At 31.4% G+C, this 27,975-nt stretch overlaps 2 protein-coding genes across 4 annotated transcripts in view; one reads left to right on the top strand and one right to left on the bottom strand.

The window, feature by feature from the left end:
- Positions 1-7: 7 nt before the first annotated feature.
- LOC148234455 (uncharacterized) lies at positions 8-10,795 on the top strand. The gene is made up of 9 exons (XM_088188153.1): positions 8-154; positions 1,370-1,406; positions 3,156-3,555; positions 4,701-4,973; positions 5,043-5,231; positions 7,889-8,218; positions 8,294-8,424; positions 8,905-9,029; positions 9,111-10,795. The coding sequence occupies exons 1-9, from the start codon at positions 120-122 to the stop codon at positions 9,193-9,195; spliced, it is 1,605 nt and encodes a 534-aa protein (XP_088044279.1). The 5' UTR covers positions 8-119; the 3' UTR covers positions 9,196-10,795.
- Positions 10,796-14,055: 3,260 nt separating this feature from the next.
- Positions 14,056-27,975, bottom strand: part of LOC148234454 (Krueppel-like factor 6) — a 244,145-nt gene continuing 230,225 nt past the window's right edge. For all 3 annotated transcript variants that reach the window (XM_088188453.1, XM_088188455.1, XM_088188454.1), the window contains exons 2-3: positions 19,518-20,166; positions 14,056-19,327 (exon numbers count right to left, since the gene is read on the bottom strand). In XM_088188453.1, the coding sequence (XP_088044579.1) occupies positions 19,152-19,327; positions 19,518-20,166 (825 nt within the window). In that variant the 3' untranslated portion in view covers positions 14,056-19,151. The remainder of the gene's footprint in view (positions 19,328-19,517; positions 20,167-27,975) is intronic.

Below are 27,975 nucleotides of genomic sequence, written 5' to 3'. Positions count from 1 at the left end.
TTAGAACAACATGACTCGTAGTTACGAGTCGCCATTGGGGCATCACTAGTGGGCAGTCGGTGTGGCGCGGCGTCTGGAGCGGGTCTCCGCCGCCCTTCACCATCTGTCCTTGTAGCACCATGCACGCCAGGCGGCGACAGCGCGACCGAGACAGGTAACGACCAGTGTTTTCCAAGTCCGACCAGCCCGTATCATCTGACATGCTTCCAGACCTCATTTAACGCGAACCCGCTAAAGATGGCACCGCTACTCGATACTACACGCGCGTCTTGCGGCGACCTTTTGGCCCAAAGCGGTTACAGGATGTCCAGATACCGAGCATAAATTAGGGCGATTGTAAAGCGTACTCAAATTAGTTTTAAAATTAGCCATCGTAAAAATGTGCAAATAAATCCATTTGCACGTCAACCCATTACAGACGTTCGCGAATGAATCTGAAAATTGAACCATAGACAATGATAAACATATGTTCAAAAAAAGTCTCCTTATTATCAATCGGTTTGAAATTTTAATATTGGGCGCCATTTTGTTTTCATTTTTCGTCTGTTCTTCCTCTATATTTAAGTATGATCAGAAAAGAAACTGAAGTGATTAGAGTTTTACTACTTTGTTTAGGTTTTAATATACGTTTTGAATCTGGTTTGTAGAAGCAGAATAAGAATTATGCCTTATAATTTTACTAGCAAATTAAAATTGTACTATGCAGAACTTTAACTTTGTCATGGGTAAACCTCATAAAATGTGCTTTTAATGCTTTATACTTCTACTTTTTCACTGACGAGGATAGTCAATGGTGCAATAAGAAACAAAACTTCAGCTAGTCTATTTAGAACGCGTGGACTGTAATGCCAATAAGCATAAGTACTTATATAAGAAACAAGCTCGCAGGTTACTGACTAAAAGTTACTTATTTACTTCCTCCAATTTGACAATCGCTGCAATGAAGAATTATTTTGTTTTATATCGCCATTTTCCTCTGAGATAGGAAAGTGTGAAACAAAGTGATGGTGTCACTCATAAGTTTTATACATAAATATATGATATTTAATTGTTTTAATATTACTATAAAATGTTAAATTTATTCGATTTGATAACTCTTTAGTAATCTGAAATAGACATTTAATACGTTAATACCATGCAACATGTTATTTTATTGCATGTAGATCATTTATTTTTGATACATCAACGATTCCTCTCTGTTGACACAATTAGGTATTGCAATCCTGGGATTTTAAACGATTAGTTGAAATGTCAAATAGGACTTGTGAAATATTTTTTATGGACACAATGTTACATTTAATTATGATAACATTTCATAAAAATGACGCAGAAGCTTCAAAGTTTAATCTTACTTTTTTATTTGTTTCAGTTACTATGAAGAACGGCATGGATATGCAGTGTATGCAGTAAGACCATAATCCTCTATATTTGCTTTACAATTAAAACCACCCTACCCATACAAACGTATGTGATACGTTCGTATGGGTATTATAAAAAATATTCGGCAACATCTTATGTTGAGATCCTCTGACTTTCAAAGGATACAAAAAAGGGTCATAAATGAATATTGTATAAAAGAAAATTCTGTTATATTGTAAACAAGTATTGTTATTGCGAAATCTAATGGGATAAAAACCCGATGTTTTTTTACCTACGTTTTGAATAGCAACCCAAAGGTAGAGCGGTTAACCGCCCACCTTTGGGTACATATTCAAGATCAATTTGAAAATGTAATTACTAAAAAGTAATATTTAAAATCAGATTAATTAAAGCATTTTTCTACTTCCTTTAGTTTGTCACAATTCACACTCGAATATTTATTGTGGTATTATAATTATGTTTACTATTTTATGTTTTTTCATAAGTGCCATGAGCAATATAAAAATACAGTACAACCTTCAAATATAAATAAAAATATGATGCATTAGTAAATATTACAAAAAGCTACAAACAATCATTTTTCCTCATCTCTTTTACGAAGTAACTTTTGTGTTTGAGATTGTTGATGTCTGTTTATGCTGAAGTTCGGTCACTAAACAAAAAAAACAATTTTACAACTAATAAATAAGATTTTCTCTAAAGATGACTATCTATTTTTATGATTTTATATGTATTAGTTCTTTACGCCCATGAATATAAATAGCTGTAGCACTGAAAGGGTGAAAATCAGATTTTTAAATACCTTAACTGTGTTTTATAAAATTAACTTTAAATTATATAGCACTTCTATCTACTAACATGTATAGCTGTTTCTGTTCGATTCCACTGTGTTTCTATGTCTTGAACTAGGAAATGACTTAGTAAAGGGCAAATATCTTGGCACTTCACAACCAATAAATTTTTTTATTCGACTCAATATTTTCTCGAAAGAAAGTAGCATCACAAAATTGCACACTATCTAAAGGTTGTGTGACGTACAACCCATATTGGTGAATTATGTTCGTAGCATTGCCTGAAATTCTGAGATATTTCGCCATTACCTTACATAAATGTACAGAAAATTCGTTTCATGGAACAAAGTATTTATTTTAATGCACATATCTCTCAAAATAATTCAGTGTTATATAAGCTCAGTGCTTTGAATACTAGGTGACGATAGATTTGCTGGTAAAAATCTAATAAGACAATGCTTTGCATTAGCTGATCGATATTTGACAGGTATTAATTGTATATCTAAATTAATAGGAGTAATTTTAGATTTAAAAATAATATTTAGAAGTAATTTTAAACAAAAAAATAATATTCTATAATAGTATTATATCGCCCCACTTCGATTAATGTGCAACAATGCTTAATAAATTAGATAAGACAATGTTGATAAAATTACAAAATATGACAATGAGAGTAGTTTTAAATAAAATTATATTTACTAGTTGTAGAAGTATGATTGAAAATTTTAAATGGTTGGATATTCAAGAAATATTGAAAATTAGTGTTTTAGTATTTATATATAAGTTAAATAATAATGTTACAAAATATTTCCTAAAACAAACTGCTAAATTAAAAATGTAGCAGGTTTCCTCAATTGAATAATGAAACACCTTCGTGCATTAAGAAATAAATTATATGTGATTTGATTATATTTCAAAAATAAATGTTCGTCAGTCTCTGTCATTATATTATAGAAGATTAAAATTTATGATATTGATTTACAGGCGTCATCGACATACACCGATAACGAGAGACAACAGCAGTCGCAGACGGCGCCACAACAACAGCAAACCCAACAGCAGCCCTCGAATAAATACAATGCTGAACCTCGATTCTCTCCTCCGGAGAGATCACCGAACGGTGGGATGTCAGCGCACGGTCATGGACATTCATACAATCATGGGCATTCCTATAACTATACTCAGTCACAAAACTATAGTAACCAGTCTTATAGTCACAATAATCGACCGTACAATCGCGGCTCGCACTCCCATCGTCGGCGGCGCTATAACTACAGCCCCGAAATAACGCCGGCTTATGCGCCCGCTGACAGTGCTTACCAGCATCCTATATGTGAAATGGAGAGAGATAGAGACTATAAATCAACTAGAGATAAGTATTCAGGTGAATAAATTCATATTACTTTCAATATACAATTAATATGTATTGCTGCTGTAGTTGTTTATTTATATATATATGCGATAAGTATTTACCTAATCAACCAAAGAAAAACTGTCTTCAAATGAGGACAGTTTTTTTTTTACGTATCTTGCTAAGCGAATATGAGTATGAATATTTTTATATGTACAACCATCAGTTTATAAATCTGTGGCTCAGAGCTAAATCGTCAGTTTATTATATTTTGATATTGTGGTGTATATAGTGTATAGAATGAAAAACATTTTATATAGGATAAAGCATTGATATTTTTAATTGAAAGATTGATTTGTTTGAGCCGCAGAAATATGATTTATGTATATTTAAACATTCTTGATAGAGAAAAAGCAAGTATTAACGTCTGTTCTATCTTATTATATTTACAAAAAAAAATGTTCATGTTCCAATTAAAATTTTCCGTAGGGCTCTTAGCATAGATCATTATATTGTGATAAAAGGGGGGACAGTACTATATTAAAATCAATTAAATAAGATTATATTTAATTTTATTAATAAAATAATATTTATGTATACAGTAATGTTAATGAGGGGAAAGGAAGTGATGTTTCAAATGTAGTTTTTCACACCATGTAAATTAAATTTTAAAAAAATATTTCATTGGAACAGAGGTGCTACTTAAACATTAGGAGAATAAATTTTAATAATTACATATAAATAATGTATATAATTGAATATATATGTATATAATAGAAATAAAATTAATTAAATTGTACATTCTATATATAATATTTAAATGAGAGATGCATTTTACATGCCGCTGTTTGCAAAAATAGCTAGTTTTGTCACTGTGTACGTATTTGCATTGCATTTTATATTTGTGCTGATGTTATCTTGAAACAACATTGCGATTTTATTTACTAAATGTGGTACATAATTATCTAGAAACGTTGCTACTATATATTTTTGGTTATGATAGATACACACTTTTACTTACAATATGATTTTTTTAAGTTTTACATATTTATCTTCTATTAAAATGGTGTACAATTATCAATATTCATAATTATATTTCACCGGTTAATTGAAAATTAGAAATTCACATATCAAGGTTTTATAAAATGTGCACGTATATAACATTTGTATCCTTACAGATAGAGCATCTTTAGAGAAAAAGGAAGAGGGCGATAGGGTACGCAGCTCACAGGACAGAAGTGAACGCAGTTCGGACTCGAGAAAACGTAGTAGCAAATCGGCGAGGCGCAGTTGGAACCCGAGCGGGACAAACGGCGATTGGACGGAACACATCAGCTCATCGGGCAAGAAATATTATTACAATTGCGTCAGCGAAGTGTCTCAATGGGAGAAGCCCAGAGAGTGGCATGACAATAAGAGGAGTAAATATGAGTATTCTTCTTCAAGGACAGGTGGGTTTTATAAACATATACATATTATTGTGATGATGTTTTATTTTTTGATCGAATCTTTTACTCAAGATACTCCATCGCAAGGACACGAAAGACGTGAGCCACGACCTGAAAGAGAGCCAGAGCGGTGCGAAAGAAACGAACGTGGAAATCATAGACGTTCAGCAAATAATGCGCAAACAAATCCGTATTGGAGAAACAATAGGTCGGAGCATGACGAACAAAGGAACCGAGCAGTATCAACGGTCACACAAGAAGGTATGTTTGTGACAACACTAGTTGCAGGTTCAAGCCCCGGCAGCGGCACTCGAATTTTTATTTATAAAAATAATGTGCTATTATTAAAAAACCAGCCCTAGCTGCAGTGCATTAATTTATAATTACACCCATACCTCGCTTTACGGCCTAGATACGTTCCACGAAACTTGGCCGCAAAGCGAAAAGCCGTATAACGAATCAATTCTAATACAAATTCATACAAATTCAATGGGATCGGTTCCAAATTTGTTAAATATGTAACATGGTTTATCATTTAAAATGCATTTTATCTTTTTATTTCATTTAAATCAAAAATACATACATTTGTACATAAAATAATAACATACTCCAAAAACCAACAATAATCCATAAACAAAAATGAAACAACTTCATGTTACATAAAATATGTGTATGAATACATACATAATTTTTTTTAAAATGGCTTTAATCTGAAGACGATGAAGAAATGGTAACCTGCAGATTACTGTCGTTCTCATTTTTCGCTGGTAAAGATGGGCCTGGCGTAAAAAAATTGTCCAACGTTGTTTGTCTTGCCTTTTTGTCTCTTTCGTTCTTCAGTGATTAATAACAGCTAATGGCTGAGTTAATTCCTCGAGAAACTTTAGCTCTACGTTCGACGTCAGGATCGTTTTTAAGGAAAAAATTTATTCCTTGTTCGAAATAGGAATAAGCTTTTGACAATTTTTTTGATGTTAGCTGTTTGAATACAACAGGCTCTGTCTCTTCATCAAATGCCGGTTCTGCTTGCAACTGAATGAGTTCCTTATATGAAAGGGGTTCCCTATCAGCTTCAAGTAGATCAAGCACATCACGTTCGTTCAAACCTTCAAAGCCGAGATCATGTGCTAGATCCAAAATGTTTTGCCTAATTTCAGGAAGGCAATTAACTTCTGCATCAATACTTTTTACACATTCTGACCATATTTATTTCCAAACATGGTTCATTGTTGTTAATTTTAATTCCTTCCATGATTCACTGATGCTGTCAACAGCATCCTTGATGTTATAGTTTTTCCAAAATGTTTTAATTGAAGATTTACCATTGGTTTCCCTTATAAGTTTTCGGAAAGTTCGGCGTAGGTAATATGCCTTAAAAGTGGCTATTGCACCCTGATCCATTGGTTGGATCAGAGCTGTTGTATTTTTCGGAAGGTACTCAATCATGACATCTTCAGATAGTTCGGATAAATTAGTAGGATGCCCTGGTGCATTATCCAAAATTAGCAAAGCCTTGTTGCTTAAGTTATTGTCTCGCAAATATTTTTTCACTTCTGTGCAAAAGTGATTTTTGAACCAATCCTCTAAAGTAGCTTTAGTCATCCAAGCTTTCTTGTTGGATCTCCATATGACGGGTAATTGATTTTTATTTAGTCCTTTAAGAGGCCTTGGATTTTCGGACAAATATATTAAAAGTGGTTTTAGCTTAAAATCACCCGCGGCATTTGCACCAAGTAGCAAAGTTAATCGTTCTTTAGACACCTTATAACCAGGCGCAGATTTTTCGGTTTTTGAAATGTACGTGCAATCAGGCATTCGCTTCCAATAAAGCCCTGTTTCGTCTACGTTAAACACTTGTTCAGGTTTATGACCACCTCTTTCAATAATTCCCTTTAAAATGTTGGGATATTCCTTAGATGCGGCCTCATCGGCGCTAGCTGCTTCACCTTTCATTTTAAAATTATGCAAATAAATCTATTTTTAAATTTTTTTTAAAATCGACATCGAAAAAAAGTTTATTTGCCGTTATAGCGAAACATTTTAGGCCGTAAATCGAAAACGTGCCTTAATTGAAGAGGGCCGTTATAGCGAAAGGCCGTATAAAGAGCGGCCGTATAGCGAGGTATGGGTGTATTGATAAAGACGTCACCGATTCTCAGACTGTTAGTCTGGCGGTTAATACTTATTCGTACTCAGTTGGTGCAGATTTACCCCATTGTAATGCGTTGGGCTCACGCCGATCAGGAAGATTTAATAAATAAACGTTTGTATAGGGGCGACCTAAAAGTAACGAGACTGGTTGTAGAGGGGAGGGATGCTAGGTGAATGAGTTATGGGTGGTCGGGTGTTTTAGAGGGAACCAGTATGAGTCAATATGTGACGTTTCTTCACCGTGAGAGCACCCATTTGTGCGTAGCATTTTTTTTAGCAAAACAACTTTGTTCCATGTTGCGAAAACATGAAATGGCTGACGCTCGAGACCAACGTGCGGCGGTAAAATTTTGTTTTCTGTTGGAGAAAACAGTCGCGGAAACTTATAATGTTTCAAACAGCTTACAAAGATGATTCTTTGAGTAAAGCTCAGGTCTATGACTGGATTTCGCGGTTTAAAAGGGGTGAAATGACAATTGAAGACCAACCTCGTTCCGGGCGTCCCTCGACTTCAAGGACTGATAACAACGTTGAATAAATCAACACATCATCGCCTTCCAGTTTGAGGTATTAAAAAGGTTGAGAGAAAAAGGGAGCGTCAAGTAGAAAAGGGTGAATCTTTGGTGCACAGGGAAATTGCTTCTTCCATCGTGACAATGCACCGGCTCACACCATATTATTATTTGTAGAGTGGTATTAAAATATCCAAAGATTATTGATTTGTTGTCCTTTAAATTGATGTATTGATAACGATTATTTATGTTTAGTTATTCAAGAGCCGCCGCCGCCACTGAATATACACCAGAATATACATAACTTAAACGAACCACCGCCGCTGCGCAACAGAAATACGCCGCACGCACCTCCGCCTGAAGTTAACTACAATAGAAACGAATATGATCCGAGAAATTTCAGTCAACAAGCAGCCTTGCCTCGCATTATATCACACGTGCTTGTGAACGGTTCTTCGGTGACTCCGCCTCCAGTGCCCTCTGCGGAACATCAGCAGCACCACTTCACGGGACCGCCGACTCCTACACACTCAGAAAATCACATTGATCATCCCGTGATCGTAGAAGCACCTGTAAATAGAAGATGTGGGTCTCATTTCAAACTCGCTATTTTGATACTGAAATTCTCTTTTAATTGTTGTTTTTTATTTTTTGTTGTAGATGAATTCGGAACTTACGGATCGCTCGGTTCGACTCCAAGCCCTGTATTAACGGCTACTCTCTCAAATTATATGAGAGATGATTTAGTTGACCACGTCACAGGCTGGCCTGCTGACGTTTTAGAATATCAGGTGATTTAAACATTTTAATTTCATTAATTATCACACTAGGATGAGTCGAATAAATAACATGAATATTTTATATCTACAAAAAATATATAAAAGGACGTAAATTGTTAATCGAAGTTCAGATCTTGGATTGTTGTAATCAAATTGATTCCATGTCGAAGATTATTCTCGATGAGACGTGCATCTCCTTTAACTCGATGCCTTTGACTGCTGCAATGTACTTAAGTCTATTTGGTGCGCCTTATTCGATTAAATGTGGTGAAAGGACCACAAACAAAGCAATTGTCAATGCTATTCTAAATATGTTTAAATGGTTCTGCTATCTCGTATAAAATATAAAATAGTTACGTCACCAATTTCAATTTGGAAATGCTTCAAGTGATATTTTTTCTGCATTATTTGTTATTTTGATTCTAGATTTATTTGTTATTTATGAATAAACTTATTGCAGCGAAATATAATATTAATTTTTCTCATTTTCAGGCGCAGAGATATTCTGATGAGGCAACTAATTTAGGAAAGCTGCTAACTCGCGTTTCGTCTGATTTAAAAGTAGCTAGGTCAATTGTTCGCGAAAGAGAGATTAAGGCTACTCTACAAGAACAAAAGTTTGTATTTCATCTTCCAGTACTACTAGCATTTAAGTAACGTGTCTCAGTCTAATGTGTATCTTATTATTTAACTTTCAGAGTTATGTATTTACGTCAACAAATTTCCGAACTGGAAGCATCCATGTCACAGAACTCCTTGATGTGTGATGATTTATGCCAATAAATGGTTTTAGCAAACGAATTGGGTATATATTGTTATGTACACTGCGGATCGGTTTCAAATCGCCTTTTCAAATTGTGTATATATAAATTGTATAGTTTTATCATCGACACCATAATCGCGAATGCTTATCGTTACGTACAATACGGTGATGCTAATTGATATACGGAATTTAAATGAAATATTTATTAGAATATATATCTTAAGGAAGAATATATTTATGTATGGGTGTGTGCGACAGTACAACTTCGACAAAAACGTACCATAAGATGGCGATTTTATTTTTATTAATACCGAATCAGTCATTATTGATCACATTTTATAGTTGGCATTTTGGATGCATAAATTAGTATAAATATTAAAAGTACTGCAATAATTACATGTAGATTTTTTACAAAAAATACACTAAATAGCAATAAGCCAAAGGGTTAAACAAGCCTCCCTTTGCACATTGTGATATTTTTATTTAAATCATTTAATTTTTAATTAAAGTTATAATTTTTAAGACGAATTTGAATATATTTAATGTAAATTATTTATATTCATTTGCTTTAATTGTAAATAACCAAGAGTTGTAACAAATTAGAAATAATTTAATTGTAATTATTATTTAATCGTTCAACGTAGGTAACTTGGACTGATGCACTGATATTTATTCAACGATTTGATCAGAATTCATATATTCATAGTAATATTATTACTCAAAATAATTAATTTCAATAAGTCAATTACTTTTTAATATAATATATTAAAAAAATTTACTATAAATGTTTTCTGTATATCATTTTTTATCAATATATACAACGAAGTGTGCATTCAAAATTTCCAACTATAAATATATTTTATGTGATTTCTTATTCTTTGCAACAGTGCCTTTGTTATTATTATATTATGTTCTACAAACTTATCTTAAAAGATGTGATAAAAAAGAACATTTTTTTATTGGCGTTATGTAATAAATATTTCTATGTATATTATGTGAATTGTGTAGAATATGAAGGGCGAACACAACAAAGTAGCATTTTTTATTTTATAATAGAATTCTTTAAATCTGGAATAACATCTATAAAATAAATAATCTTGCTGCACTATTACTGATCAATATCAAAAATTTACCTAATCTTTCAGAATATTAAGGACGAACTCAACACTTAACACCTCACCACTCAGCAACGTGATATTGTTTGTATGGATGTAGTTTTGAATTGTATTTTGACAAGTTAGACATATTTAAACTTAAATGCTTCAAAAAGTTTGGAATTTATTATATTTAAACATACTCACGTTGAGTTCCTCCTTAATATTCTCAATACCTCATATAATTGTTTATTATAATGTTGACAAGAAGGTAAAATATAGTATATAACTTTACTGTCGTAGATCATTGGGCGTTGTGTGTCAGCATTCCAAAATTGTTTTTTTTATTATTATATAATACAAAATAAACCTCACAAATTTTTCATCGACAAGTATAATAATTTTGAAGTATTCTTTTTTAGATTCCTTATGGTATGTGATAGACTACTTGATACATCTAAAATGTTTCTTCATTGAAATTGTATTTATTGTTTTATAATCGTTTTAATAAAGTTATTTTATATAATTGTCTTATTTTATTTAGTGTATATTAGCAGTTCCAAACAAAATGAATCGTTTTAATTACATATTTTTCCTCGTGATGCATCTGTGGCCATATGTTATTTTATGTATCCTTTTTAATTTTGCCCATATATGCTCTATAGGATTTAGGTCTGGTCAGGGCCGGCCCGAGGGGCAGACTACAGGTGATCGCCTGGGGCGCCGTGATACCAAATAAAGTCGTAGTATTCACTTAAAATTATCAAACAATATTGTTAAATAATATAATCTGATATAATTTGTCGCGCTAAGCGATTCGCAGTAAAGCAGTAAATACATGCATATATTATTTTTATTTGCTGCGAAGCCGGGATGTTGAAAGATTAACAATATGGAGAAGAAAACACCGACGGCGATTAAACGACTAAACTTCATATATACTGGTCATTGATTGGCTAGGTACACTTCCATATTTTTTAAATTAATATAAATCGAGCATCATCAACCGTTCGCCGGTTAAGTTAGGTTCGCTATCCCATTTTTTAAACTGCGTATAATCCGAACATACACCGGCTACAATAATATTTTTCTTCCAACTTCCTTCCTGGTATCTTCCAATTCTGATGAAGGTGGAGACACTCTTCTTGGAAGAGGTTGTAATACTCCCGATTGTTTCGTATATAGCGCCATATATCCTGCAAAGCACTTTTCTCGAATATGTCAAGCAACCTTTCGTCGGTTCTGGTAAGTGTCCAGCTCTATGAATCATGTCAGAATTGGTTTGATCAGCGTTTTGTACAATGAGATAGTGTCCGCAAAATAGTATTTATTTGCTGACACTACTCGTCTCTTGATCTCCTTGCTAATACAATATGAATAATACATAGTGACAAATCATAATAAGTTTTTAATAAAGACAGATACTGAAGAAACAGAGATTCAGACAAGTCTAAGAGAATAAATGATGTATAATTTCGGATATAAATACAAAATACAGTTAAAGTAAAAAATAATAATAATAATACTATGAGATTTTTCTGAGAAACGCTACAATTTATTATTTTTAAACTCACTACTTTTTTATGCAATAATGTAAATTAAATATAATAGACATAAAAAATGTTTTAAAACACTGCTCGTGATAGATTCAAACTCATTATAATTGTTCTTATTCATCCTGTTATTACAAATTTATTTTATTACAATATTTTCAGTCTCTTTTCTTCACCTATTGCAGTAGTAGCACATTGCTGTTTAACTTAAAATATTAATTTTAGGTTAAATTTACTTTATGATAAATTAAATATTTTATTGTATTTATTCATTATGCCAAAAATTAGGTGGCACTCTGGTAACACTGACGTGACGGCGGCGAATGGCAACACGTTCCTTAGCGGATCTCTCATTAGTCGGTCAGTGAAGCAGACAATTAATTTATTGTTTTAATTATTGTAAAAAAAGTTTTTTCATAATTCCTGCAATCACAAAAGTAGCGTCGAAGCATATGCTAAAAAATTATCACCTCAAACGACACACGATACGGTTTTGTATGGGTTTTTTGTCAAAATCTACAAGAAGTGCATATGAGTGAGAAGGTAGCTGACAATTAATTTATTATTTTAATTATTAGGAAAACAATTTTTTTCAATTTCTGCATATTATCAACACCACCTAGAATTTTTTTTTTTTTTTTAATTATCGTTTATTACATAATTAAATAATACATTTTTATAAACATATATATTTACATTTCATTGGTTGCTGGTTAATTACCATTATCACAATTTACGATTGATTAGCCACCTAGAATGGTGTTGATATTATGCACCTCAAGAGTCGCGTCAAAGCATATTCAGAAAGAAAAAAAAGCTTCAAATTACCATTTTTGTACGAGTTTTTTGTCATAATCTACCAGGAGTATAGAATAGGTGAGGAGGTAGTGGAGCTAATAATTTATTTATTATTATATATTATATATTTTGTTTCTTTTGTTAAAAGCTCGTTGTACGTCATGAAATAATAGTATCTATTTACATATACATAAAGCCTATAATTGCATAACCGTAGTTCTCAATGGGTTCGACCAATCAGAAAAAAGAATTTAATTATTTTAAATTTCCTTGGAGACTTACCGATTTAATATAATTATTCGAATTGCAAATAAATCAGGTAAGTGTTAACCTTAAACATGTTATATATATTTAATATGTATTATGTACAAGGATTAAAAGTTAATGTGGATCAAACCACATAAACGCTAATAAAACGTATTTTTTATCTTGTGATATCTTGGGATTTGTCATGGCGATCGCGTAACAATGATTATGAAGCAGGCGGTTATTTAACTGAATAAGTTTGGTTCCATTTAGGCGTAAAGTAATCTTATTAATTGCTCATGGCTTCTGAAAAATAATTATGAACCATAAAACTATTCACAATAATTAGAATCTAAGCGCAATATTCCCACAGAGAACTGATAATGACATGACATAATTTTTAAATTAATTTTATAATCGTCCTTAAATCACAGTCGTGGGCGCTTATCTTCTTTATTCTTACATTTATTGTGCCATATAGTGATAATCAGTGACGGCTGGTAAAAATAGAAACATGTGAAGCCAGGGGCCAAAAAAATACATTTATTTTTATCGAACTAAACATAATATGTGTCATACATATAGGGTCAAATCATAATAAGTTTTTAATAAAGACAGATACAGTGATTCTCCGTTTCTCGTGGATTTCACTAAGAAGTGAAAGTTCGTTATTGAGCTCGTTCCCTAAGCTTTTTATCAACCGTTATTTTATTTTGGTAAAGAGAAAACGAATAGTCAATTCGACTTATTTAACTCTCTAGTGATGGTTTACAAATAGTTGTATGTACCAATCGTGATGATTGTTGTGCACGCTTTGTTTCGATTATACGAAAGTGAATTTGAGGCACTCTAGGGCACATATGCTATAAATTCATTGCTCAGTTGCTATCATCGGAAACGTCATTCCTTAAGATGTGTTTGGGTTAATGCTTATATTTGTAAGGCAAGCTTTTGATATATATGATTGTTTTTACATTAACAATTTCTTTGTTTGATGCTTTTTTCCCTGTAAGACCTGTCTTTTATTATGTTTATTACAAAGCAGGACTTTTATTGGAATCAATGTAGGTATACTCTTATATAAGTGTACGTTACATGTCTTATAGATGTTACATTTCTTCCTCATCTTAGAAATGTAAAATAGGGCATTCAAAACAGATTAAAGGATATGATTACAAATGAAAGAATATTTAATTTTTTAACAGGAACGTACTTTATTTGAAGTGAGCACAGTACAGACCATGACATAAAATAATTTCCAGACAAACATCCGGTTTACATATTGGCATACACATTAAATATTAAATGCCTTTTATTTTATATTTTACAAATAACATACTTTGTGTAATATTTTTTTTTAATATTAATAATAGTTATATGTGCATCAGCGAATTTACATACGAAATAATTTGCAGAATAAAACATTCATCTCGTTAAATGCTCACATATATCCATTTATTATAATTATAATACACAAAAATAAGCGCGTGTTTACATGTGTGTATATGAGTGTGTTTGTGTATGTATTTGAATAATCAATTCCATATATTTTATATTATTCATATTATATAAGAAACGATTGTGTGTTTTATTGGTATAGGTTTGTTGTTAGGTTATTTTGTGTGGGTGTATGTGTGTATCTGTGTGTGTAGCTGCTGCCTTTTGCAAAAGTAAAATGGCGCTGCGCGAAAAGACCCTGTTTTTTCCTTTTCGTTAAAATTATTTACACTTTATTTATTTTATATAAACCTTTGACACTCTTAATTGACGTATCAAATTTAAGCGTTTACGTGTTTGTAAATAATAGTACTGAACATGTCGAAACAGCTTTAAAACAGGCAGCAACCATTTTTATTCATGTATGTGTGTGTGTGTGTGTGTGTGTGTGTGTATGTTTGTGTATGTTATGCGGTTAAACAATCACTTTCATGTAAAAGCAAACTATGAAAAATTCGCAAACTTAACGTTAATATTTTGTGGGTTTATTCATTATTTTTTAATATTTATTAAATGTATTTAATAATGACAGCTATACAAAAATTAATTTGCATAAAAAAAGTAATTAATATATAAACATATACATATAAATATAATATAAGCGAATATGACAACAACATTTCACATTTAAGGAGCTTATAGATATACACATTTAAAAATTTTTCTTATGCTCTTAGGGGTATAAAATTTTTTTTTATTCGTTTATTCACGTTTATGTTTTTTTTTTGTTGTGTGTATATATTTTTATATTTAATAATATTAGAGTATAATTTTCTATGATCTACTATATCCGATAAATATAACACATAATAAAAAGGATCTTACCCACGATGACTTAATTTTTTTTATGAATTGAATAATATGGAAGAGCTAACGTCCAATTTTATTTAAATTTCTTTTACCCATAAGAATAATGCTTGGCTTATTACATAGATATAAAAAAAATGTCAATTTTGGTAAATTTTAATACTATATTTTTACACATCTGTCGCTTTAAGCACTATGTTTTTTTTAATTTTACATATTATTCGTATTAATTTAATTTATAAGGCTTTCAGCCCAAAAAACAATTTTTAAAATCACCACATTTTTGTTAAAAAATTGTAAGTAAACAATAAAAGGTCACTTTTTGCAAATGAAAGTAAATTTTTTTATATATTTTAAATATACGTTTCGTTTTGTCTAATTTTTAGTCTTTAGCTAAGACCGATTGGTGAAGTGCTTGTTTTTAAATACATTATATCGGTAAAGTTGGTTAGCGCCAGTCTTAAATTTGTGTTTTTTGCTTTACGCATGTTATATGTATGTATGTGCATTAACAATTCAATACATTTGACACTTTATTTATTTATATATAATTATTCATATATAACATACATTACATACGACATACCAACGAATACATCAATACAGATGTTAAGATTTTTATTATTATATACGAATATGTATATACCGATTTATAAATGCACTCCTTACTCTTTAAGATTAGATGATTTATCATCATCGATCACAGGCTTGGAATAGCACTCACCGACAAGTCTATTTCTCATAGGTATATTTTTTCATCATCAGAGCTACGCCGTAGTAAGACTCTTAATCTTAAACATCATATGCACATTTACATATCATACACATATATTTATTTAACTATGTCTATGTAATGTATATATGGTAACACCGATAGCATACATATAAAAATTGTTCTTTAAACCGTTCGCTTTATTTTGCTATACGAACACATTTATATAGTTATCTCCAAAAAATTGGCTATTCACTGTCATGTCTTCGGAGAGTGAATACAGCAAAATAAGATAGAAATACAGCAAAATTAAATAAAAAGTTCTTAGATAAAGTTGTGAAAATTTATATTTTTACTTCGTTAATTCGTATTATTCGATATATCTTTGGTTAAGTAATATCGACGTAAAATTTCTATCTAAGAACTCCCTGTATGTATTAATTATATATTTTATATATTAAAAAATAAAATAAAATAATTATATGAACACAGTTCGTGTGCACTAATATAATAATAATAATAATAAATATATATATTTTATATTTATACACACACACATGAAATACACACATATATAGACATGGTCCATGTTAATGTATATATCTTGTTTATACTCATAATATTATATATTAATCTTTTGAGTGTTGGCTACAAATCTCTCCTTATATATTATCTCTGTAGTTATTTTATTATCTTGGAATGTATTTTTCGTGCTTGAACTGATAAGAAAATAAACTTAAAATATTTATAATATCTAGTTTGAAAAATTGGAATGACTTTTTTAATAAGTTGTGCGTTATATAATTTGACTAACATCGATTCACTTATATATATATATTATTAAATAACTATTACTGTTTATCTACCGTATTTATAATTTGAGGTTATGTTTTTTTTAATACACATAAACACGACACATATATTTTCATTTTTAAATACAACGACTAAGTATTTTATGTTAAGTAGTACACAAAGAAACACTGAATATAAATTTATGTCTATTGAATATTTATAAAACTACATATATTTTTAATATAATGTTTAAATAAGATTTTGCATCAAAAATTCTGAATAATAAATTGTTTTTTCTTAAATTATTTAAATTAAAAAATGTGTGTGTATTTGTGTGTATGATATATGATGTATGAGAAAACTGTAATAAAAAATAAACACTTTAATATGAAATATTGTACCTTTATTGTGTATCATTACAAAAATATAAGAACATAAAATAACAAAAATAATCATGTATGCGTAGCCAACACTCGTTAAAATATTACTTAATTCTCAATTTAGGATGTAAAAATGTTTTAGTAATTAAAAACTAGCTTTTTAGCAACTCAGATTCGAAGTACAATTGTTGGATCAAAATAGACACACAATTAGGTAAAAAAAATAATTAAAAGAAAAAATATATAAGTATAATTATTTGGTAAAAAAGTATGTGGCACATAAATATATATCTTTAAATCAATATAGTAAAAAATATGAATTAAAAATAACGCGTTAAATGATATTAAAAACAAAACTAAATACTATCTCTAAAGAAACGCAAATTTAAAAAAAAAGGAAAAATATACAATATGATTTGTGGTTTAGGCATGTTATGATTTACTCAAAAGACTAATATTTATATTTATAATACACATACACATATATAAGTACCAATAAGTACTCTTATCAGATATTTTTATATGACTAAGCTCAAATGGCGACTTATTAATTTAAAAAATATTAAAAAAATCTATCGACGTTCAAATCCGCTGGTTTTTTAATTTAATTTTAAAATTTATTATCATATCATACAATATTTATTTATTTTAATTACTCAAAAATTTGGCGTGACTCCAAAATCAGTCGTTTAAAAATAAACCCCTTATTTCGTTTATTATTATATATATATAAAAAAAAAATATTTTTCACCTTAATTTCACCATGCCGTTATTTTTTCACATTTACTTGACGTTTTACACATTGCTAATATTTACACTATCAATGTTGTTCAATTTATAATTATGTAAATTTCGTTTAAACTACAGTCGCTTAAATATTTGCTTTAACTACTAATTACAATAATGACACGTTTATATAATAATAATATTCATATATAATATAAAAAAGAAAACGATTATCACCGATGTCGCCGATCGCCTTTTTCTCGTAACAAGCATAAAGTCCTTATCCACGTAACAAGCTCACGAATCTTTTTTACTTATTATCCATACAATTAAATATACGATATATAATATAATATATATATGTATATATATATTTTTATATATATATACATATATATTTATTTATTTTATACACATGTGCAAAACATCATAATATTAATATATTTTTGAAAAACTATGTATAGTGTGAAACTTAAAAAAATATGCATCAAATAAAACAATTAATTTATAATACTACAAAAAACTAACAAATGTGTATTCACATATAATATTCAATAGATTTAAATGCTTTTTTTGTAGAAAATATGCGTATAAAAAAATAATTATAATTTTAATTTAATCTAAGAAAAATTGAAAGTATACACGTAATAAAATTTGAATGTAAATAAACAAAAAACAAATAAGCATCAAGTATTAAAATCTAAATATAATATTATCGATTATTATTATTTTAAAAAAGAATGTTTTTGTTTTTTTTTAAATTTAAAAATACAATTGTGAATTCGTATGTATACGTATACTGCATATTTTATTTAAAAAAAATATAATTATAAAGAAGTTCGTTTATTCAGATCTCTGATCAAATTGAACCGAACAATCAAAAGTTTAAGTTTTAAACACAATTATCAAATGTGATCAATATTATAATTTAATGATGATTTTTACAATATTCTATGAAGTATATAATGATTTGTACACATACATTAATATACAGATACGCATACATACACTGGATTCACATAATACTAAGAGACAAATAATGTATAATAAAAAAAGTTTAATACTAATATATTTGGAATACGATTATTTACAAGTTAAATTTTAAAATGTATATGTTAAACGCAGTCAACAAAGTTTCATTTTGTTCTTTTTAACAAAGTTATAAATGTATTTACATTGTTGATTCGTCTAAACATAATTGGCACCTGTTTATTGGTGGATTATTTGTTTAAAACGTCCGCGTGGAATTGTTTTTTTGTTAACATTTAACAGTCACTTCAGACGTTGAAGGATTTCGATGGTTCGGTGGAATTGACACGCCAGCGTATCTGCCTCTCGCGAGGCAAATTACTGCTGACGCATTAGTGAATTTCAGACATGTCTCTTCATGTGCAGAGCCAGGTGGTCAGAGCGAGAGAATCCTCTGTCGCAACAGCGGCATTTGAACGGCTTGGCTCCGGTGTGCTTGCGGAAGTGTCTGGTAAGCTCGTCAGACCTGGCGAAGCGCCACTCGCACCCTTCCCAGCAGCATTTGTACGGCTTCTCACCTAGAACACGCAGCAAGATTTAAAATACATTTCATGATACATAGTAATCAAAGATCTTACGCATCATTCATAATAGCGCGCTGCAAAACCGTTATGCAATGTTACATACATTCAAATTTATATGATATACATACGTTTAAATCGCTTTTATACTGATTCTTTTTAGTATTGTATACGTTCAGATAATTACCTGTGTGAGTTCGTTGATGAGCTTTCAAGTGCGAGCTTTTGGTGTAGACCTTCTTGCAGCTCGGGAATTGGCATTTATGAATGCGGCGCTTGGAATCGGGCGATTCCTGACGAGAGTGTTTCTCCACTGTCGTAGTCGTGATGGTCACGGACGCTGGCGGTACGCATACTTCGACTTGACTCTGAGACGTAGCCACTATGCGAGTGAAGCTTGTCGGCGCCCTGGTCACGCATAAAATGGTACCGTTGGTGAGCTGGGCCGGCGTGAGAGTGGCCGTAGCGATAGGCGGAGGACTGTCCGGGCTCTCGGGCGGAGTCAATGTCGGAGCGTCGATGGGCAGAGCCAAACCTGGCGTACCGTCGTCGTAACAATCGTCGTCGTCTGATGGTTCGGATTTAACCATCGCATCTCCTGATACCGTGTCGCTTGGCCATGTAGACGAGCTGGCAACGCTGGTCGAGTTGGGAGAGTTGGCCGACGACGTCGAATTGGAACCGAGTGTTTCCAAGCTTCTGAGACGTAGGGACTCCATCTGCCAAGATACTGGGGTGGCGAAGACTGCCCATGCAGGCATGTCGAGGTCATCCGGAGGCACGTCCTGCTGCAGCTTCGGCTCGTCCTGGAGCAATCTTTCCATTTCATACCACGTCTGAAACAAAATCACAAGCACAATGTGAGACTATTTTTAAGGCCCGATACGTTCCGTTTATGACATAAAATAGCAAGCAATCAATGAATAATAATATTTTGTTTAACATACTTGTTCCATAAATCTTTGCGGTTTTTTCTTACATTTGAAAAAAATCGATAACTATTTGTAAATTAGCAATAATTTAACAGTGATCGTATCGGTGATGCCTCTTAGTAATGGGATATTTTTTTGTTTCGATATTTTCAACCTTAAATTAACAGTGGCAGTAGAAATAAAATAATCTCAGATAAGCTATATTATGTTTTATGAATTTCAACTGTCATAATGCGACAATAGCAGTTAAAAACACCTGTATTTTGAATTTGGACATGAAGATCTACAGAGGACCGATAATCCTGAAGTAATTTCAGAGACGTCATTTGGAGGAGGGGGAAGGGTGCAGGTGGGGGCATTCATTTAATGACTGGTTAACTTTTGCCCCCTCCCCTCCTTTGGAAAAAACAGAAATTACGCCTCTGATTCTAAACCATATATTCTCAAGTTATTCCATAAAGAAAATTTAAAAAAATATTTTTTTAAATATGTCATTTCAGTAAAAGCATATCGGAATTCATTTTCACCAGTAGATATATATTTCCATAAGCAAAAATATAATTTAGCTGATATGCGCTAGTGAAATTATATGCTGCTTTAAAATGTCTATGAATCTCAATTTGACAGCTGTGAAACGTACATTTGCTGTTCAAACCCAAACCTAACCTACACTAATTAACCAAACTAACTGGACCAAATGGAAGTTCTAAGACTAATTTATTTTCGAGCGGAAAATAAGCGAAAGAAGAAGTACAAACAGACGTCGCATCATATTGCTCCATAATTTGTCTGCATTTCGATATTACACAATGTTTTAAAAATATGATAGTTATCCTTACCGATATTATAATGGACTTCTAATATAAGAGGGCTGATCAAAGTATATTCAAACCGAATTTTGGTCAATAGGAGAGCGCAAAAACAATTATCACTTCTCAGAAGTCAAAAATTCACGTCAAAAGCAATAAAATAGTAGTGGGAACGCTCGTTACCGAGCGTTCCCACTACTATTTTATTGCTTTTGACGTGGATTTTTGACTTCTGAGAAGTGATAATTGTTTTTGCGCTCTCCTGTTGGTCAAAATTTGGTTTAGATATGTTTATTCAATTCTAAGTCATAATTTTGTATTAAAAAGTCTTAATATGAACGCTAGAAACCCGAGCGTTTCCATTGCGACGGCACGATTTTATTGCTTTTGACGTGTATTCTAAACAGGGACGTCATTTGGGGAGGGGGCAGGTAGAAGCATCTGTTTTTGTATACAGTCATCTAATTGATTTTTATTAGTACTCGTAAACAACACTATAAAGGATGGCGTATAAAGTATTTTTAGAAGTACCTGAATGTAAGGAAGATTGCTTAAAGGCTTATTATTTTGAAGAACTTGATTTGCTGAGCAAGTCCAAATTTAACTTGCTAGTTTATTATATTTTCAAAGAGAATACGCGTCTATTGTGACATATAAAATACACGGTAAGATAAGAAGACTGAAATAAAAAATACCACAAAAGAGCTTGGTTTAAAACCGAGTGGCTTCTTAAAGTGAAAGGATTTTTAAAATTTACAGAGCTACAATAGAAAGCAGTGTTGTTAATAGATAATAATCCTCGTCCAAATGAAGGTATTTAAAAACGAACGACAGTCTTAAGGTTGCAAAATTTTTACTGCCTAATGTTAAAAGTTCAATGCAACCCATGGATTGTTATTATATTCCTATGATAACGATCGTTAAAATTGTTTAAATGGCACTTTCGCTTTTAAGGAAATATTATGTGAAGCGATGCAATTGGCTCTCCAACATCCTCATATGTGATTCGTCAGATCTGTTTCGAATTAGCAATATAAAATATGACAATTGCTCGCATATAAGCAAACAAGCGAGAGAGAGAGAAACAGAAAAAAATACGCTTCATCAGCGGACAGTCAAGCATTGTCAGAAGAACACATCACAACAGATCACAACTTCTTACAGTCTTTCAAAACTAACTATTTCGACTCCACCAACTGATCTAAATATGTATTTGGTATTTTATATATGCTATAAATAAACTGTTCTATAAAATAAACACTGCAACATTTTTGCTATAACTGATCAAGTCATTTTCATGAGTAAATTACTTTTCTTGTGCAATCGGGAGTTAATTGCTTTTCAATGTAGTATTCATGTGAGGCTCTCCCCCTTTTACTCGGTCGTTTCTTTTATCCCTTTCACATAGAAAAACAATCTCTTTCTCGGGCAATTTAAACGACAACAATGAAAAGCAGTTGTATTGCGACTCTAATGTTCAGAAAACCTACTCAAACTTACTATAGACTTCAGAAACGCTTTTAGTTATGAGTTTTTATTCACCGATGTGAGCTTTGTGTAGTACATACATATACTATACATACAAATACATTGTGAAAGTTCCCACAATGAATTGAGATAAACCTTAAATTGAACAGATAAAATCGTAATATTAAAATTTTGTATTTTAAAAAATATGCTCCTTCCATGCATATGTGTGCGACAAGAGTACAAAACAACCAGAAAAACGAGTGTTTGAATAGCATATCGTAAATTCTCAGGCTATGAATGTATACTTATTTAACTGAATTTAATTTGTGAATGTGTTTGTGTAAACGTGTGCTAACACGTACGTGTGAAATATTGTATAGTAGTGTAAAAACAAACAACAGTTTAGCATCGGTTATGTCACAGCAGAGGTACTGTGTCTAGTTGAGTTGTTTTTTTTAGTTTAAAAAGAGGTCAAACAACAATAGGAGGTGGACCTCGATGCATCCCGCTTATGACCGTACACATTAAGCCATCAAACGATGCACAAACTGCTCTTCTATTATTATGCCATTCCATATGAGAAAATCGCTGTTGCAAAATGGTGATTGCAGAAAGGGAACACGTCCGGTTTAGATATGATTTTTAAGTACTATCAGAAGTAGTACAACAGTAAAATAAACTGATTTGAAAAAGATAACTCACACGAAATTTGAGTGTTGCTATAGACAGCAAAGAATTATAAACATAAATAGAAACTTATTGCGGAAAGTAAATTAAAATCGTGATTTTGTCAATATTATTGTATGATCCAAAGCTAAGGATATACATATCTAAAATGTGATACTGAAAAAGGATGCTCTGTGCCTTTGAGGATAAATATTTCCGTTTTAAAAGAGCCGGATAGCAAATAACAGCATTATAGCAGCAGCTAAACACGTGTAAAATAAACAAGGTTTTTTTATTATTTATAGTTCTGTAAGCTACAATCGTTTTATTTTTTTTATTGTTTATGCAAATTTAATTTATCGAATTGTTTGTCAACATTTAAGCTGCAATGTATTAATAAACATATTGTGATTATTTTCCCCTTATAATATTTAAACATATTGGTATATACCAGGCGCGTGCGGTGAGATACATTCCCTTTCGGTCGCTCGCGTGTATAGTGACGAGAGTGAGTGAGAGAAGGGCGTGCGTTACATGCGTTCCGCACGCCCACTTCTTCTCACTCACTCGCGTCACGTCACACGCGAGCGAGCGAAAGAGAATGTATTTCACGGTACGCGTTTGGTATATACATATATAGGTGAATAAAATTAACTGATTTGAAAAAATTGTGATTACATTAATACAGAAATAATATATTAATTACGATTAAATACAAAGAAACACATGTGTGTATAATTACTATACGAAAAAACTACACAATACACGAAAACATTATATAATAAAAGCAGAGTATGTAAAATTACTGCTAGTTTAAATATATTATATTTTTTGAATAATTTAAAAAATAATTTTTGTCGGAATATTTTATGTCCGGAATAATCAGTGTCTGCAAAAATCCAGTTCAGAAATTTCCTGTCCGGAATAATCACCGAACCAGCAACTACTTTTTAGCAAAGCAATGGACCAGATATTTTGCTAAAAAATTAAGAATATGAAGAAAAGTATAAGAAAAATAAAATATGTTTTTTGAAGGCAATAAATGTAATTATTAAATACTAATGTGAGTTTTTTAACCACTTACAATTTTTTTAGAAGACATTCTAACGATAATTTCGAATGAAAAGAGAAACGAAAGTGAGGACAACAGTAGAATAGTGATCTCAGGATTATATTGGATATATTACACATACATCAGTACCGGAAAAATCTACTCTTTGTGTGGAAAGGATGCGCGATAGACAAGGTGTTGTACCTTGCGCATAATATTATTGTTTTCTAAACTATTTTCTCTTTCGTATGTGTGTCCAAAAAGCGATGCAATTGATCCACCAACATCTACATCTGCGATTCGAAAGAGCCGTCTCGAACCAGCATTATAAAACAGCACGAGATTGTCCACCATGATCACATGAACACATCACAACAGACCACAGCCGTAAAAAAATAAACTAGGCGTTTCAGCAAAGAATCTCCGAATTTCAAGATCTGCCCTTTCAATCGCAACGCCTGATAGCGGCATCTACATTTCTATATACAGTGGTGTGGCAAAATAATTAGACCACTCCAATATTTCACATATTTTGCAAGCAATTAATGTGAGAAATAAATACCGTGCGTTAAAAGATTTGAAGCTTGTTGTAGGCGATGATTTTTAGCAAAAAATTAATGAATATATAAGTATATGTACACCTAAAAGGTTGGGGGTATGATACAGTTATATATCCAAAAATAAAAAAAACATAATAGCGAGTACAGACAAGTAATAAAATAGAAGGGTGGTGTCACTATATATTATTTTTTTAAATTAAAAATAAATATTGATATTATATTACATAAAAATGTGTAGAAAAAACAAGAATATAAAAAATAATGTCTGGTCCAATTATTTTGTCACACTACTGTATATATATGTGGTAATTAAATATGCCGAACAGCGAAATTATTGTTTATGTTTATAAAATAAACTGTTACAAACTATTCGGCGTCTATTTTGGCTACAAAGTCACACCCCTTTGGCCTCAAAACCAGAAAATAGATTATGTTGTCTTTGCAATGTATAACATGCATACATATACTTATGTATGCCTTAGTAAGTTTCTTGTTTTTGCGTTCGAACGTTTTTTTGTGTTCACAATAATTTATAACCATCCTGTGGGTAAAGAGAACGAACGTGAGCGAAATGCTTTTAGAAGTGTAAAAAATAATTTATAGGTCCTTATAAAGAGACAGGGTGGACCTTTATGGATCTTTATTTGCAATTACATTATGTTATTAGGGTTCTTTTTATCATTACTTAATGCCGAGCGTGTAAAGCGTGCATTAGGAAAAGTGAACTTCGTCAATATACTTGAAAATGTATAGGCAAAACAACATTCTCTGAGTCTTGTCCATTATATGACGCCACTCGTTGGTTGTCTACGACCAAGTGCTTTTCAATGCATCCCCTCGGCTTTTCCCGATACATGTGGCATTATTGTTTAGAGCTTTTGTTGAGTCCATCCGTTTCATAAAGCGAACTCTGTCAGCGTATCTAATACATGTACCACGTTTCATAGAATCGTTGGTACAAACGCTGTCTCATTTGCATAACCATCGCTATCACAGCTAACGAGAGAAACTTTCGAGCCTGTGGTCTGGACCCCACCCTTAAAATTCGGTAAATGTGTAACTATACCTTCCATCCGAGACGCCTTTTCACGTTTTCATCTGAATTTTATTTTTCTAAAACTAAATAATATTCACAAAAAAATACATCTATTTTGAGATAGGGATAAACAATATTTGTTTCGCGTTGTACCATCCTTAAAAAACATCATATAGGAAGGTACTGTTCTAAGCACTAATAGTAGACGAATGAACGTGTATATACAAAAAAGACGTGGATTAAGAAGAACCGTTCATATGTACCTGAGATGCGAATAAATATAAATAATATGCTCCAAAATTAAGTGTTGAACAGTGTGTGGCAAGCATATTGTTAAATTATGAACTATCCATTAGTAACTAACAGATGTGAGACTATTTTATTCATTGTTACTTCAATGTATTGCTGTAATTACTTTGCGTGTCTCACAATCTACTCGTAAACATTCATTCATTGATAAATTACATGTTATTTACAATATATATTTACTCATAGTATTTTTTCAGTCTAACATTAGTTCATATTTTACTATTAATTTTATACGTTCAAGCATTTAGAATTGTTTTAATGCCATGAACTCAAACACACACTCACAGAAGCAAGCAAAAAATCATATCATTCAATTATATGATGATGTAACTATCACTTGATGCTACACGGTGATGATGTAAGAGCCGAGATGAAATCATCGAGTGTAATTTTTTACCGTTGATTTTTTTAAAACATGTGTAATCCTATTATAACGAGAAGCGTGATACGAAAGGAAATATTATATATATAAAACTGGATCTTGTATCAAGTTTATCATACGAGCAATATGCAAGGATATAGTGTCGTTTTAATTAGTCTACGTATATATTTTAAACGATTTAAAATTAAATACTATGAATATTAATGAAATAGAAATATTAAAAAAGCTGAAATGATGTATCAAAATTCCGAAAATATTTTTTAAAATATGTCATTTCAGTGAAATTATATCGGAATACATTTTTACCGGTATTTTTATCAGTGGAAATACAATTTATCTGGCAGATGCTAGTTAAATTATACGATTTAATAATATATATATTTACATATTTATCATTATTTATGTGTAAATATTATATTTTCACTTCTGAAGTCCAAATACATTTTTAACAGTAGATATATATTTTTATAAGCGAAAATATAATTTAACTGAATTTAACTCTAAAACGTCTATAAAACACAATTTGAGAGTTGCGAAACGTCCATTTGCTGTTCAAACCCAAACCTATAATTTGTTTAAGAACTTTCGTTAGGTCAGGTCTAAAATATAAACTAAACCAATTCATCTCTCAGGGGAAAATAAGCGGAAGAAGTTGCATCTCGTATTGCTCCATATTTTATCTACTTTTTAAGAATATAATAGCTATCTTTATCGATATGAGAGTATTGGTTAGTGTATGTAAACCGAATTTTGGTCAATAGGAGAGCGCAAAAAACAATTATCACTTCTCAGAAGTCAAAATTTCACGTCAAAAGCAATAAAATAGTAGTGGGAACGCTCGGTAACGAGCGTTCCCACTACTATTTTATTGCTTTTGACGTGAAATTTTGACTTCTGAGAAGTGATAATTGTTTTTTGTGCTCTCCTATTGGGCAAAATTCGGTTTATATGTTCCTCATTTAATTTGTAATATTATTAGAAAAGTCATAAAAGATTTTTATGGGAATGTTTCAAAAATAGTGTTGTATTATAAAGAACACATTTCGTGACATATTTTATTCCATTTAAATTTCAGGAATGCCCTGCAATCGTTTATGGCAATAAGAATAATTAAAAAGAACCAGGTTTTTAACTGCCCACTTATCTGTGGAAACTGACCGGTTGACTTCACCTGACCCTTGTGCGAATGTAGAGCATGAAGCTGCAGGTTGTTAACGTTTATCTGGACAAATTTATGAGACCGTAGACCTCAGCACACATTCAATTGATTAACAACACAATAATAATTTCGCGATACAATAAAATAATCGCAGGCGAATTCAATTTTTTTTTTTTTAATTAAGCTATGTTGCGAACCATTATATTTATTTCGTAGATTCAGTAATATTTGTAAGTGGTTCGATACTTTGCTATTTTATCTTAATTATTCC

This window comes from Plectrocnemia conspersa, unplaced genomic scaffold, assembly GCF_051122295.1.
Source record: "Plectrocnemia conspersa isolate PC_06_02 unplaced genomic scaffold, ASM5112229v1 ptg000006l, whole genome shotgun sequence".
Taxonomy (NCBI): Eukaryota; Metazoa; Arthropoda; class Insecta; order Trichoptera; family Polycentropodidae; genus Plectrocnemia; species Plectrocnemia conspersa.
This window is presented reverse-complemented; position numbering and strand designations above follow the sequence as displayed.